Here is a 15,572-nt window from a genome sequence, read left to right on the forward strand (position 1 = left end):
ATCAATATTGCAGTTACAAAGTATTTATGACATAATGAAAGAACTCCACCACTGTTACATTTAGTGGGATACCCTAAAAGTGAACTGTGTTTTGTAGCAGTGTGGTAACAGCCAGCGATGAAAGAACAAGGAGCCAGAGCAGAAGGGACAGTGCTGCTGCAGAACCTGCAGACTCAACCTTGCACTGAAATGGAAAGCTACAGGTGTGTTCTTTTTTTTTTTTTTTTTTTGAAGACAAACTACTAATTTATGAGAACGTGTTCCTAAGGATTTCAGGAACACCAGCTTATATATTACTGGTTAAAGTCTTTAATTAGTGCCTAGAAGCATATGATTTCTGGAAGCAGACCACTTTTTAAAAATGGCTATTGAGAGCCTTCATCAAGTACAGCTCTATAGTATCAATAAAAATAGGTGGTTAGGATTTAAAAATTGTAACTATGCTATATAAAAATTGTACAGTATTTTGCTTCTCTGTTTGGATATAAACAGGAAACCCTTCAGCCCAGAGGAAATAGCCCACAGTGTGCCCCAGTTCCTGCAAACAGAGCAGTAATGCAGTGAGCCCGGGATCCCTGACAGCCTGAGTTTTGGCCCATCCAGTCCCAGCAATGCAAACAGCACATGCTTTGCAAGGAAAATCAACTGGGATAAGAATAAGTGGTTTAAAAAAAAATAAAAGTTGAGTAAAATATTCCCATAAAGCCAAGAGGCAACAGAGTGTGAGCATTTTACCTGTGAACTCATCAGAGTGGGGCCTGCTACCACTCAGAGAGTGCTTTTTTTTTCTGGAAGGTGTTGTTTATTTACATTCCTTTCTTTCAGACTTTATCCTGGAAGCAGCTTCCTGTAAATAGTTTGTAACGTGAAAACGAATGTATTTTCCTAATTGAAGTAAGTCCATAAGCAGCCAAAAGTGCAGAGAAGGACAAAGCTGTTCTGTCAGAGGAATGTGTGGGCAAGTATTCCTGCAGAGAGCAAATGATCTGTGGATAAGTAAAATAAATTTTCCTGGTAGAATTAATAACATGAAATCTGTTTAACTAACTTGGATTTCTTAAAACTTAACAAAAACCCAAACCTCTTCAGTGCTTTAGGTGGTGGCACACTTTCATTCGTGGGCTATTTGGAAGCAACACAAATGGAAGGGTTTGCTCTTGCTTTCCAACAACTGCACCAAAAAGGAACCACATTTCACCAGCAGGAAAACCCTCACTCTGTCACCTGGCACTAACCAGAACCTTTCTGCAACTTGAGATTGTGATATCTGTGCATTAATGAAAATACTGGAACATCAATATAATTAGCCTGACAAAATTCTAGATGATAAATATTTTCCTGTTCTGTTTTACTGCGACAAACAGCAGAAAAAGCAGCTTTAGACTGTGACTGATGAGGAGGACAGTTACATTAATCAGCTTCTCACAACTGAAGAGCTATTGTATCAACAGAAAAAGTACTTAACTATTGTTCCTAAGTTCCATTAGCCTTCAGGGCAGCGGTGGAGCTGCTTTACACCTTGTGACATGGCTACTGTTGCCTTTTAATTTCACAATATTTCTGTTAATTTTTTAAATTTAAGTAAGTCTGTGTGACAGAAAACCATCAGTGGCTGATGATGTGGATGGAAGGGTTTTCTGTGTTGCAGCAAGCATGGTACTAAGAGTGATGTTAAGAATTCTCTTTTCAGTACTGCTGAAAGCTTTTTTTAAAAGAAGTCAAGGATAAACTCTACAGGAAAATAAGTAAGTAAGTATTATTTCTAAAAGTACCTCAAAGCACTGCAAGAAAAAAAAAATCAGGGATGTGAACCTGCTACTGTGTTAAATTAACAGAGAATAAGGCTAGCATCTAAAACCCCATCACGTTGACTTGAGCAGCAGGTTGATGCATTTCCCAGCAATTCTGAAGTATGCCACAGCAAATTATGCATAGAAAACTGTTTTTCTGTTTCAGTACTAAAGATAAGCACTGGGAGGTGCACAGCCTCAGGGGGGGGATGTGTGACTGCGTTCTGGGGTTACTTTTCTGGAAGGTTGCAAATGACCTCCAGGGGGCACGTTGTGCCTTGTTAGCAGGGGATAGGCAGGAAGGCTCAGTTAGCTGTGTGGTAAAAGGACCTGGTTGGAGAAGGTAGCTCCTACCTGCTTGCTTGTATGTCAGAGCACGAGTTTGCTTTCTTTTGGTTTATTCTGTGATTCTTGGAGGAGGGAGGAGGTCTTCCACCTGCAGATAATAGACCTTTCCCTTTCATCTTTGTGCTACCAAAAGTACGCCTCGCTGTTGTAGCTGCAGTGCTGTTCCAGCCTCTGCCTGATGCAGACTCTTAGGAGCAGCAGCAGTTTTTGCTGGAACACTGAAGTTGCTGTGCAATCTGTGACCACGAGAACCAGTCCCTACGGTACAGATTCTTGCTTTAGTGGGACAGCTCACTCAGCATGCTACAGGGAGCGCTCCAGGGAACCCAAACTGTGCAGGGCCACTTATTCACCACAGATAAACTTCGTGTGGGAAATGGAAGGGATGGTTATTCTCAGCAATTGTTCCATTTGTTCCCCTCTAAGTTGGTATAGATTGCTTTAACTAAGAACATGAATAACTCTGAAGGAGAAAAAAAGAGACAATGGTAATCTCTTAAATACCAAAAGATGAATTCAGCAAACATCAGACTTTAAACAGTGTTTCTGTGTAAACAAAGTGTCAAACGTTGTAGTGTAAGAGGTGTTTATGCTCTCTGGGTTAAAAAAAGCAACTTTTCCATACAATTCTGAAGTGTTAATTACGTTTTTCAGTACGCTGTTTGTGTTTGGTCAGTTTGGGCTGTCAGACTTCTTGTGCTGAAAAGAAACAAGCAGAAAAGATCAAACATTTTTTTTCTCTAAACCCAGAGGGAGGTGAAAATGCTGCAGTTTCTAAAAAGTAGTGTATGATAAATATATTACACAATGACACATACGTTGGAACATGATAATAAATAGTCTTTCTTTAAACACAAGCCTGGAAAACTAGACTTTATAAGACGATAATGTCGTTCCTTGTTGAAGTATCACTACCAGTTAGGTGGATTTAACTACTGTACAATATTTTGTTAAAGCAGATAAACCATAAATAACTTGAGCAATTTCTGTATCTTCACCAGAGTTAAACTGATAAGCCAAGGAAGTTACAGTATATTTAAATCTCTTTACAGTCACTAAACACAGTGTTCAACAGGAATCTTCATGTAAAAGTGCATTATTTTAATATAACACACATAAAAGAACACTCTGGTTCTCTGCCTTTGGTTTCCCTTAAGGCAGTTAGCTAAAATCTTTCATTTTAAAAGGAGGTGGTAACATGTTTGTTTACAACATACAGTCCAAGAAAACATCTCCGTGTGCCTGCCGAGACGTTGAAGAAGTGAAGATAGAGGGGAACAGGGGACTCTTCTGGCAGCTGACAGGCAGCTCTCCGATCTCAGCCATTCCATTCAGCATTCCCAGATTCTGGATGTAAATCCAGCAGCACTGCCTGGTTGAGCACTAAAAGCACAGACCAAACAACAGCGGCCCAGTTCAGAGCTCAGCAGATTCCTTCAAGGGCACTGAGAAGGGTTCAGTGTTGTAAATTCCAGTTTGCGGAATAAATGAAAGATCAAATGCTGGAGAGGAAGGAATGTGACCGGGATTTTTCCACAATCTACTGTGTTCCGCTTGAATTTTGTTGTGATGATTTAGGGTCACCTTATTCACCTAGGAAGAAGACATCCAGTGTGTGTGATCGTATCTGAAATATTTTGCAAAGGGAGATTTTATCTGAATTCTGTTCAGTTATACAGTGCTTCAGCAATGGTGTGACACTGTGTGTCAGGTAATGCTTTAATAATAGCACACTAAGTGAAAAGGAATTGCAATCTCCTTAAATTTCTGTATGTGAAATGGGATTACCAACGCTGAAAAGATTTATTCTTCCTTTACAACGGGCCACAGCCCCTCAGAGGACAGCTCAGTGCTGTAGTAGCACTATGCTAATGTCTGCGTAGTGTAAATGAGTGTCCTTATGTAAACGGAACGCTGCTGCATTTCACTTGTTATTTTAAGTCAAGCGAGGAGAAAGTGAAGAGCTTCAGAAAGGACAGTAAAAATGTTTAAACAGTTCTGGCTAAAATTCCACAGAGAGTGACACTGCCGCTATAAACTTGTTTTTGCTAAAAAGATCATCAATCCCAGTGATTTTATTGCATGCGTGCAATGTAACGTTTGGTAACGAAAGCTCTACTGGACACCTTGTTTACTTAGGCCTGCAGCAGAAGGCTGTAACAGGACAGTGACAGTGAAGCAATTATCCCATCAGCACACACTATAAAATCCACCAGTATGCAGCATTCTTTTGTTTTATAAATGGGTAAAAAAAAAAAAAGGTGAGTGAAGCTCCACGGCGTTGTGATTCACTGCAAGAATGCCCTAATAAATACCTGGAGATCTCACCCATCTTTCTGTGACTGCACACAACACTGAAGGCTTTTATGGATCTGTCAGCCCCTTATGCCTCGCTACGGTTTAACCAATGTTAACAGTGAAAAGACACTCTGTAAGTTACGTGCTACACTGCTCAGCATTAGAATCAGTGGCACCTCATACCTGCACAGACCATACTGGAGGCACTGGTGGTGGCTATTCCATAACGTCGCTGGGAGTCAAGCTGCACGTGGACCTGTCATCCTTATTTTGTGGGCTGTCAGGCAGGGCCTGTAAAGGTGGTGAAATGAAGCCCCGGTACTGCTTGCTTGACTTGGTCAGCTTCTTGAGCTCACTGGTAAAGGAAATGCCTTTTCTTTTGTCATCTCGTGCTGCCTGGAAAACAGAACAGATCACAGAAATGGTTGAACTGGCTGTTAGCTATGAAATGCAGAATTTAATAAGAAATCAGCCAACGCTTTTCTAAGCAGGTGTCCCTTTTGGAATTCAGGGAGGCTGTGCTTTCAAAATAACTGCATTCTTACAGTTGTTCAGACCAGGCTGACTGAAAGTGATGTATTTTCAAAGATTAAGTATAGCACATTTGGGATAAACTCTTATCATGGATGCTTCTGACACAGTTACTTTAAAGCAGCATCAGCCATGGATTGGCGGCATCTGCTGGAAAGGAGAACAGCATTCCCCCTCCCAGCAGAACAGTACTTCAGTCCTTCCATTTCACCAAGCCTGAGGCAAAGCAACAGAACATTTCTTTTTAACTGGGCAGGAATAAAGCTGACTTTATTCATTAGTGTTTAAGTAAGTGCTGCCCCTTGGAACAGCCCCATCTGTCTTACTGCGATGGGGAGCAGGGCACGCGTAGCCAGATTTCATAAGTTCATAAGTTCATAAGTTCATAAGGTTGGAAAGGACCTATAAGATCATCTAGTCCAACCATCCTCCTATCACTATCTCTAACCAACTACTAAATTAAGTCCTTTAGCACCTCATCTAAACGCTTCTTGAACAGCGCTAGGGATGGTGCCTCAACCACCTCCCTAGGCAGGCCATTCCAGTGCCTGACCACTCTTTCAGAAAAGAAATGCTTCCTGAGGTCTAATCTAAATCTTCCCTGGCGCAACTTGTGGCCATTCCCTCTCGTCCTGTCATTACTTATCAGGGAGAAGAGGCCTATCCCCTCCTCACCACAACCCCCCTTCAGGAAGTGGTAGAGTGCAATAAGGTCTCCTCTGAGCCTCCTCTTCTCCAGACTGAACAATCCCAGCTCCCTCAGCCGCTCCTCATAAGACTTGTGCTCCAGACCCCTCACCAGTTTTGTTGCCCTTCTCTGAACACGCTCCAGGGCCTCAATGTCCTTCTTGTAGTGAGGGGCCCAAAACTGAACACAGTACTCGAGGTGCGGCCGTACCAGAGCTGAGTACAGGGGGATGATCACCTCCCTGCTCCTGCTGGCTACACTATTTCTAATACAGGCCAGGATGCTGTTGGCCTTCTTGGCCACCTGGGCACACTGCCGGCTCATGTTGAGCCGAGCATCAACCAACACCCCCAGGTCCTTTTCCTCTCTACATTCTTCAAGCCATTCTGCCCCAAGCCTATAGCATTGCATGGGGTTATTGTGGCCAAAGTGCAGGACCCGGCACTTGGTCTTATTGAACCTCATCCCATTTTGCTCAGCCCAGCTGTTCAGCCTATCCAAATCCCTCTGAAAAATTTCAAAAATGAGAAAGCTGTAGCAGAAGGTAAAGGTTGTCAGGGGACTTGCAAGCTGTGAGAATCACGTTGCAGGACATAGCTGATGTCATTTCACAAAGAACGGGGCAGTGGGGTGAGAACAGGAGCTGCTTTTTGCTGTAGTCTCTTCCCCCAACCCGGAGCTATAAGAGCTGGTGGCTTGGCCCCAAAAGCCAAGCAGCAACAGGCTCTGCTTTGTCAAAAAACTTCATACTATATTCAGATTAAAAAAAGAGGTTTGCACTTTTAAGTAAGTGTAGCATCTCTTACTTTACTTTGGCTTTTTGCAGCCAGATGTCTTGTGGAAATGCAAGTAGTTTGAGACAACAAACAACACAAAACCCCATCAAACCTACACGCTACAGAGCAGACAGATCTGGAAGCAAGCCTCCAGAAACAAAGTCATTCAAAATCATCTCACTTGACCATTCAGTGTGTTTCCAGTCAGCTCACCACGCACCATTTCCAACACTGACAGCAAAGTGCTCCCTCCTTTACCTGAACCTGTTCTTTGAGTTTAAGGATAAATTTTCCTGCTCCCTTCCATTTGCTTTGGGCCTGAAACACACACTCTTGATCAGAGAGAATCCTCTGTGACGGTTTAGATGTTGAGGACTTCTTGTTTGTTGGCTCTTTTGTCACCTCTTCCAGGAGGACGTAGTCGCTCGGATTTGGATTGCTCAGAATGCTGTAGGAGTACTTGGCTTTGCAAAGTGTCTGTTTAAGAGCAAAAAAAGACCACCATAAAAAAAAAAAAAGGCATTCCTTCAGATTCAGGTTACCAGGCAGATCCCTCAGCCAGAGCTGAGCACAAAGCTCACCGATGCTGCATAAAAGCAGCCTCACCCCACACCTCACAGACCCACAGATGGGAGCACCGTGCTGCTCACCTGCTGTATGACATCCTGTGCCGTGCTGAAGCGGGGCGCCTTGATGACAGTGCGTGGTTGCTCGGGGGACACATCGTGTACCTGAACGAAGAAGCTGTCGTCCTCTGAGGTGATGGCTGCATCTTCCTTTGCTTCTTGGAAGACGTTTCTCTCATTTAAATTCTGAAGAGAGAGCCAAATTCAGCTATTGCAGAGTGTAACTCAAAGCAGTGGTCATAGAAAGTTTTCATCACTTGAAAATCACACACAGTTGTGGCCCTGTTTCATTAAATGCAGTTGCTGTGTATAAAGCAGTTTTGACAAGCCAATAGAGCATCACAGGGAAAGCCACAGCATCACTTCCATCCACGCTAAGGCAGATTTTCACCTATATTTTCTGAAGGAATGCAGCTCAGCTGTGTCACGTTTGTAGTCTCTCACACTCACTAAGTGCTGCAGTCAGCTGAAAGAAGGAGGCTGCTAAATGCACAAACTTCTACTTACTTATCTTGGCTCCAAATATTAGAAACGAAAAACAAAATACTGACTGGTGTAATATAAAACACTATCATACATGCAAGCTGTGGACATTTGACCCATTGTTTAAACTGAGGAAATCACTGCATCTTACTTTAAATTAAAAAATGTGAAGTATCTCATTATTTTAGGCTACCATTGAAAATTTTATCACCCTTCAATGCTTTAAGTTCTTCAGAAGTAAAATCCTTTCTATTCTTTCAGAACAACAACAAAAAAAGCTGCTGACATATAAACTGATAGGTAATTGTAGTCTGGAGTTCTGTTACCTACAATCCTTTGGTATTAACTGTCTTCATATTAATTTCCTATCATGTCAGTATTGTGACTTACTTACATTAAATTAGAACTATAAATTAGAACTATAATCAGTCTAAACAGGAAGCCAGTGGTAGTGGAGTTTGGAGTCACAGAGCTGCTATTAGTGTTGCACAGGTGCACGACTCGTGCTTGGTTTTCAGTGACACTGCTCACCAAGGAGCGAAGCAAATACTGCACCCCTTTGTTTCCTGCTCTGGGCCATTTTTAGCTACTTTTGTAAATAACAGTTTATCATCTAAAACAGACTTACTTCCTCTCGGGTTTTAAAGATGATTCTTCCAACATATCCTTCTTCTGGGAACCAACTGTTCAAGAGCTGCACGAGCCCTTCTTCAGGACCAATTACTCTCTGGAATGGCGGTTTTCTGCATTCGCTCTTTTCTCTGGATAAAAAACTTTTCTCTTCCATCAGAAAATAGTCTGCAGCACATGATTCCGTGCCTTTCGTGGTCACCAAGAGCTGAGACAGACCGCAATAGACACAAAGCAATTAGAATGCTAAATATAAACACTGCATAATTAGGAGTTATAAATGAATATGAGTGAAGAACTGTTAAGAATCAGTAACTATTCTGATAGCGTGGGCATGACTTCCGATGTGCTCTTCATTATGCAGTTATTTCATGCCAGGGTAACGCACTGTTCTCTTCAGGCCTGCCAGGCAGCACAGCTATTCCAGACGAGGCCGCCCTGTGTCAGCTCATTTCTGTCCTGTGGGGTGGGCCAGATAATGAATGCAGCATCTCAGGACAGCACGGTCCTTCCCACTGCTGGGATAACAGCCCTGCTAACTGCTTTTTCTGCTCACAAACATAGCCCTCTCTTACTCTCTATTCCCGTGCTGCTCAGGTTCAAAGGTCTGCGTACAGAAGTTTGCCCTTGTTCTAAGGACAGCCCTCTGACGGTCGGTCAGACGGAGTGTTGCTCTCAGATGCCCAAATATTACGATACGAATAGGGAGTATGTTCTAAGGTTAAAAACCCTTTCCAAGAAGGGAAGAAGCACGCACCTGATGGAGAAGCTGTGCAGCCGTGGTCCCTCCGCTGATGTTAAAAACAGTGAAGGGCTCCGGGCCTGGAATTCCATGAATTGTCACTTTGTAAGGCACAGAGGCCTTCCTTTCGCCCGAGCTAAACAACTGTTCAGAGAATGGGTTACTGAGTGCTTGAGGTTGCATTAAAACATACAGTGTAGACAAGTTGTAAGGAACTTGACCAAGCACAGCTATCCAGCTAAGGCATGGCTCTTACACTACAGAACAAGGGATTTAAAACAAAAAGTGCTTATTCCTCCCACAGTTCCAGTGGGATAACCCCACCCAGAAGAATTAGCCATTGAGGTACTTCTGAAAAAAAAATGTGCAGGTTTAGGTGTGATATCTTTGAACATCTGGTTGTATAAGTCTCAAGACCACAGGTCATTAAGATACAACTACATAGCATTCACAAAAAATAATTAACTTACTATAGATGCAGGCATAGTGTTTCCAGAGGGGCTTTCTTCCATCCTCCGACTGTTTATGAACAAACTAGAGATTTCCAGTGCCTCGTTGTGCAGGTTATGGAGCTGGACATGTCTATAGCCTAAAGAAAAAACAGCTTTTCCTAAGTACTTTACCACACTGTGGGACAAAAGCCTCACAAATTGAAAAGTCAGATTTGCTGCATTTGTAGCTAGTATTTGCTTTATTTATAGCACTGGAAAAATACTGCACTGACTCCTGTCTGTTAAACAGTGTAATCCAAATGTTAGCAACTTTGAATGGCAAATATAGCCATCCACCCTCACCTTGCTGTAATATTCAATATATTCACACATGAAAAAGCTAATAAATATTAGCATATGAATGAAGCGAGGACACAGTCTCACAGGGAAACGTGTATATCTTTGTGTCCAGATCTCCTCCTATGCTACAACTGTCCTGTTATATTACAGTGGGACGAAGTAAACTCACAACTATGTCTGCCATTCCACTGAAGAGCTGCTGGCATCATGGAAACTGCCTGCCCAGGTGTCACAGAATTATTAGTGCTGCTCAGATTTTCTTTCTCCTTTGTTCACTTTTCTTTCACATCTCCTGCAGACAGTGCTGCAAGATTCACCTCTGCCCCAGCGATCACTGGTTAAAACAGTTTCTTTGGCAAAGGGCAAGTAATGGAGAGAAACCATTCTGGTGTTCCTGAGGGAGCAGCAAGTCCTGAGCGGAGCCGAGCCCCCGGGGCAGCCACCAGCTCTCAGGGAACGTCAGACCAGCACCACACTGCTGGGGTAAAGCGTGCAGCCTGGTATTTGCTCCCTGTCTCCTCCTCCAGCTGATTAAAAATATCCCTCCGGCAGGATTCAGTCCAGGAATCCAACAAACCATTTTGGCATAGGACGTTACTACAGACCGGTTTACCTCTTTTCAGAGCTTTCAGTGGAATGATTCTCTGAGCCGTTATAGCCGAGCTGTTATTTTCAACAACTGCAAAACGAAGGAAGACCAAATCTTCAAAATGAACCCGGAAAAGAAACTGCTCATTCCACATTGGGTTGAGCGTGTTGCGGTGAATGGGTTTGGTCCGGAAGTGGCAGCTGTCCAGTGGCATCCCAAGCACATCGATTTCAATGCACGGACTTCCTGTACTGTTGCTGGGGCACACGTTCTGCCCAGACACGATCTGAAGCCAAGGAGTACAGAGGCATGAATTAGCAGAGTTGTTCTTTTCTGTTTTGAGCTAGAAGTTGTTTTCAATCACAGCCCTAAGCACGGTTTGCTAACTGGTGGATTTAATTTCAATGCCCCCCTAACTTTTGTCATTTCCAGGGCAATAACTGCAGCACTGCTTAAACCTCACATGCCAATGCTACAGTATCTTTTCCCTGAAAAAAATATACTGCATATCACGAGTACAACCACTCAAGGCATTTGAAAGTTAATCCAGAAGGAATGTCCCACTAACACAGACAAAAGAGATCAAATTTTCTTCTCAGCTACCCTCAGGTGATGGCACTGTCCTCTGCCTCACTTAGATGGGCACAACAGAAGCATGAGGTTTGCAGTCACCCTGGCTGGGAGACCTTTGGTTCTTATGAACCTCAATTTTATGAAACATTTCCTGAAGGGAATACCAATTTTTGCCACCAATCCAAGAATAATACACCCTATTATATGGCTTATTTGAAAATCCATTTTTTAATATTCAGTATGGTTTTTCATAATGACTTTTTTGTGTAGCTTCTCAATTGTTCACAGACTTGAAACATCCAGGCCCATGTGCAAGTACTCATAGTTGGGTAGTGGCAGAAAAAAAAATCTTCAAGACTGGATTTTGACAAATGTTGTGAAGAAAAAGGAGAAAGTGACTATGGATACAAAGCAGTCAATAACATGAAATGAAGATGGCCATCTGCTGCTACCCCCTCCAATTTCTTGTGGTTAAATTAACCTTCAGAAGTAGATACAATAATTAAAAGTTCACACAGAAGCATGACTGTAATGCTGGCTTGAGGGTGCAATTAAACATTGCCTATTTCAGTCACTCTGGCTATATGGGATTCCCTTTTAATGTACTTACTGTTAAAGAATATATAGCTGGCTCTTTATTATCAAGATCTCTTTCTAATGGACAAAACTGCTGGTACATTGAACAATTCTTATCCCACAGAACAGGAGGTTTCAGAACATATCCGCAGCCACCATTAGCCTCAAACATCGCTGCATTGAGTTGCAGAGGAAGATCTGTGAAAGTAAGGCAGCCAACACTGATACAAAGCAATGGTACAATGGGAAAACGAGCAGCAGGACAATGACATGTTTTAAGTATCTGGTTTTGAGTTTTAGTTGTTCAAGCAATTCAGGCTTGGTTTTCAGAGGAAGCTGTAGTTTATGTATCCGATTTATCCAATTCTTAATTATAAAGAGCTGTATGAACAGTGCATTCTTTTCTTTCTAGTGTCCTCACACATCTGTAGGACCTGGCATAAAAGTTGCTAAAACCAAGGATTGCTGCTTTTAAAAATTAGGTTGCCACTTGTCAATCAGGTCAAGTGCTATTTCACAGTTTAAGGACTTAATTCACATATAAAACGTATAACCAGAATCATAGAATTGGGTACTACTGACTCATACCCTCTGTCTGGTAGTTAAGAGCCACGAGCTGCACACCATGGAGCCAGAAGATGAGCGGATGGGGATTGGAGGAGTCGATGCGCGTGGCAGCGGGGTACGTCCGCAGGAGCTGGCACGTGGTGTGCTGGATCAGCTTCTGGGAGTACCGCCGGCACAGCCGCTTGGCAGCGTTCTCGTTCAGGGAGGAGATATGGTAGCACTTGGGTGTCCTTATGATAGCACTGAGAGAAGCTGGAGAATTATAAGGAGAGGAAGGGTCTTCCCATGTCTGCCGCATCGCATCAAAAGGACCTGGAAAGTAAACAGTACCCTCAAGTCATGGCTGTAGATCCAAAGGCTCCAGGAATTCAGTGTTGTCTAGTTAGCAAATAGTGTGTGCGTACCTTGGTTATGTCAGAAAAAGATGTTCCTGGAAAATGATACCATTCAGTACAAACATCAAATTCCTCAGAGTAAGAGCAATCCATGAGAAGAAACATGATGTTTCATAAGTATGGAAATCATTTAGTACTTAGGGTACTGACTGTAGTGTTGGTATCTGTAGATTTGTGTCCCAGACTCTCACATACTCACCCAGCTGTAGCAGCTTCTAGGATACACCATGCCATTCTTCTAATTCGTACATTTTACATTAGGAAAAGAGGCAAGATTGAAAGCCATCTGCTTAGTCCCCAAACAGGCAGTCTACAGAGTGCCAGAAGACTTAGAGGACAAAGCCAGCAAAATACTTATGAACTAAGCACTAGAGTTCTTCATTTTTTTAGATCATTGGCCTATAGGAGGGAACCAACTGTGTTTGCTGCAGCCAGGCCTGTGGGCTGGAAGAAATGCAACCTTCTTTTGAGCCAGAAAATGAGAGCAAGAAAGGGTACAGGCTCTGTAACTTTCTATCAACAACACTGTACTGAAAGGCAGGGGATCTGGGCTCATCCCGGCTCCAGGCCTTTTCTGTACTTTCCTTTGTATTTCTTTACATCTGTTCATGTGCAGAAGTACAATTCCCATGTTCACAAATTGAAGCTCCTGTGGAGCTACATATTTTCAAGGTGTTTGTGCCATTACACATGTGGATTTGGCTGAATTTTGACAACTAAGTCCAACAACAGACATTAAAACTCGTCTTTAGGACCCAGCACAATAGTTCTGCCTTGTATTTGAACTTAAAAAATCTATTTATTTGTATCTTCTGGACTATAAACTTTAAGATATGTCACTTAAAAAGTGTGTTGGTTTTGAATAGCTTATAAATTAGGGTCTTTATTTTCCTGTTCTCACATTCCACTACAATGCACTCAACACTTTTTATAACAGCGTTACTGTAATAGCTGTGGCACTAACAAAAAAACACTCCCAAGTTCAGCATCTCACACATTGTTAAGTATTTGATCTTTAACAGCTTGGTCTGGTACAGCCATTTCACGTGACTGCTGAAAGAAGATGCTAACTTTACCTTTTCCAGATGCTTTGGCAAGAGTAGCTGACTCCCCAGGGCTCAGTCTGCCAGGATTGTTGCCAAAAATGGACTTCCTGCTTTTTCTTTCTTTTCCTCTGCTAGAGCCAGATGGGTTTAGAGTTGACAAGCCTGTTCCCATAAATGTAAAATAAATGAGCCAAAAAACATGACCAAGGGGGCATGACATTTTCCATCATATTTCACATTATTTTTGAGCCACGAATACTCCTGTAATATAGTACACAGGGCAAGCCACGTGTTTTTCTCCGTAATTTAATTTTAACATCCTTAGATATATACATGCCTTTATATATTATATAAGCATATAATACATACGTGTTTACATATATAATGTTTATAGAACATACATGAAGCAATAAAGACATACAGATGTGTCTCTGTGATACAACTTTTCTTCATTTTACTTTTTGACTTGAGGAAGGTACTGACTCTGTCCCAAATTACCAAATGGTCCTAATTAATACTAAAGATTTCTGCAGTAATGGTCCCAATACATTCATTCTAAGAGAAATTTCAAAAGAAATCTCCTTTCTACAGAAGCAAAAAAGCCATATGGTATTGAATATTATGGGATTTGTCTAGGATATGGTGCCTATACAATTAAATCCTATTAATAATTTCTGTTTTAAGATATAATGTGATGGAAAACCCCTAAGTGCTGTTGTTTAATCAGTTTAACCTCAAAGTGTTTTCAGAGTTATCTTCTGTTTAGAATTTGTATCTCAGTGATGAGAAAACTGGTAGGTGTGTGAAATCCATTAGGCATTTAATGGCCAATACATACTAGAAGTGGGGCTGGAAAGCTCTACCTTAGCTATTATTCAAGTATACGCATTCCAGCAAAATAATCATTAAAATCATAATCTAAATCCAAGTGAAGTAAACAGACTGCATTCCCCTTAAGGTCATTTTCTTTCTGCTGACATTGAGAGATTTCATGGCAGACCAAAATTCAAATCTAAATTGAAACGTATGATGTTCATTCTGACACAAACACAACAAGGAGGTGAGGGATGCTCTTAGTGACCCATGCTGTACTTGTGATATAAAATATAACGAAGTAAGTACACCATTACTTGCCTAACGGTGACTCAGAAAAAGACCCTCATGTTCTCCCATCAATTCACACATGCCTAAAGACTGTCTGGCTATATACCAATGTTTCATCTACAAATATAAATCACAAGGAGAATGTATTGGTCTCTGTTCTGCTGAAGACAAGACCACAGCTGTATATTTTCAGGTCTCAATCTTTACAGCATGTCTACGTGTAGTTCGTAAAATTATGCTGATAGTTTCAATGTAACTGCCTTGAGTTAGTAAAATTTAGTACGTGCATAAATGTTTTCAGTGCTAGAGACTTACTGTCTCTTTGGGCCAAAGAATACACATAAACAATAGAAGATGGTAGAGGCAGAGATCAAGGAATATGAAGTGACTAAAAGAACAAGGAGTTATGCACTATGTGCTTCCAGAATGATTTAATCCCAGTTTTCAATGGATCAAATGGATTTGGCAAGCAAGATCCAGGTTTCAAAATCCTGTTGTGGAGACAGTCACTGAGGAAACAGACTAACCTCATAAATCACCAGAGACTGCAATGCAAAACACCAAGGTTAGCTGAACCATATGTGATGACCACAGGGTAGACTGTAGCCTGGAGCTTTCTTTTAGTCTTTCCCATGGGCATGCTTTGCAAGTGATAGACCTCCTCCCTGAAGCAAGCTCCATATTTCACTCCAATGTAAACTGGGCTCCAAAATGTAGCATCACCTATACATAGAATCATAAACTCATAGCATAATGGAAGTTGTGAAGGACTGGGAAGTCATCTGGTCCAACCTTCTGATCTAAGCCAGATCAGCTTAGAGCCCACCACTCTACCACAAGGACAGCACAAATGTTTCATATCTCCCCTCAACCACTACAGAATTTAGGTTACAGAATTTAGTCCTAGGCTCTCATTAGGCATTGGTTTATTGCTTTACTACTTTGAGAGTTTAAATCCAGAAGGCAGCAAATTCCCCTGTCCTTCTTATTCTAAACATGCTGGAATTACAGGTCAAACT

At 41.9% G+C, this 15,572-nt stretch overlaps 1 protein-coding gene across 1 annotated transcript in view; it reads right to left on the reverse strand.

Moving 5' to 3' along the window:
• Window positions 1-2,281: 2,281 nt before the first annotated feature.
• PLCE1 (phospholipase C epsilon 1) overlaps window positions 2,282-15,572 on the reverse strand; it is a 122,047-nt gene continuing 108,756 nt past the window's right edge. The window contains exons 22-32 of the mRNA XM_065746152.1: window positions 13,480-13,611; window positions 12,030-12,320; window positions 11,476-11,639; window positions 10,317-10,578; window positions 9,383-9,501; window positions 8,928-9,056; window positions 8,169-8,378; window positions 7,082-7,243; window positions 6,690-6,908; window positions 4,620-4,832; window positions 2,282-3,731 (exon numbers count right to left, since the gene is read on the reverse strand). Coding sequence (XP_065602224.1) covers window positions 4,653-4,832; window positions 6,690-6,908; window positions 7,082-7,243; window positions 8,169-8,378; window positions 8,928-9,056; window positions 9,383-9,501; window positions 10,317-10,578; window positions 11,476-11,639; window positions 12,030-12,320; window positions 13,480-13,611 — 1,868 coding nt within the window. The 3' untranslated portion in view covers window positions 2,282-3,731; window positions 4,620-4,652. The remainder of the gene's footprint in view (window positions 3,732-4,619; window positions 4,833-6,689; window positions 6,909-7,081; window positions 7,244-8,168; window positions 8,379-8,927; window positions 9,057-9,382; window positions 9,502-10,316; window positions 10,579-11,475; window positions 11,640-12,029; window positions 12,321-13,479; window positions 13,612-15,572) is intronic.

This window comes from Cyrtonyx montezumae, unplaced genomic scaffold (genome assembly GCF_038088225.1).
Source record: "Cyrtonyx montezumae isolate F1298 unplaced genomic scaffold, pur_monq_1.0 scaffold_4, whole genome shotgun sequence".
Classification (NCBI taxonomy): Eukaryota; Metazoa; Chordata; class Aves; order Galliformes; family Odontophoridae; genus Cyrtonyx; species Cyrtonyx montezumae.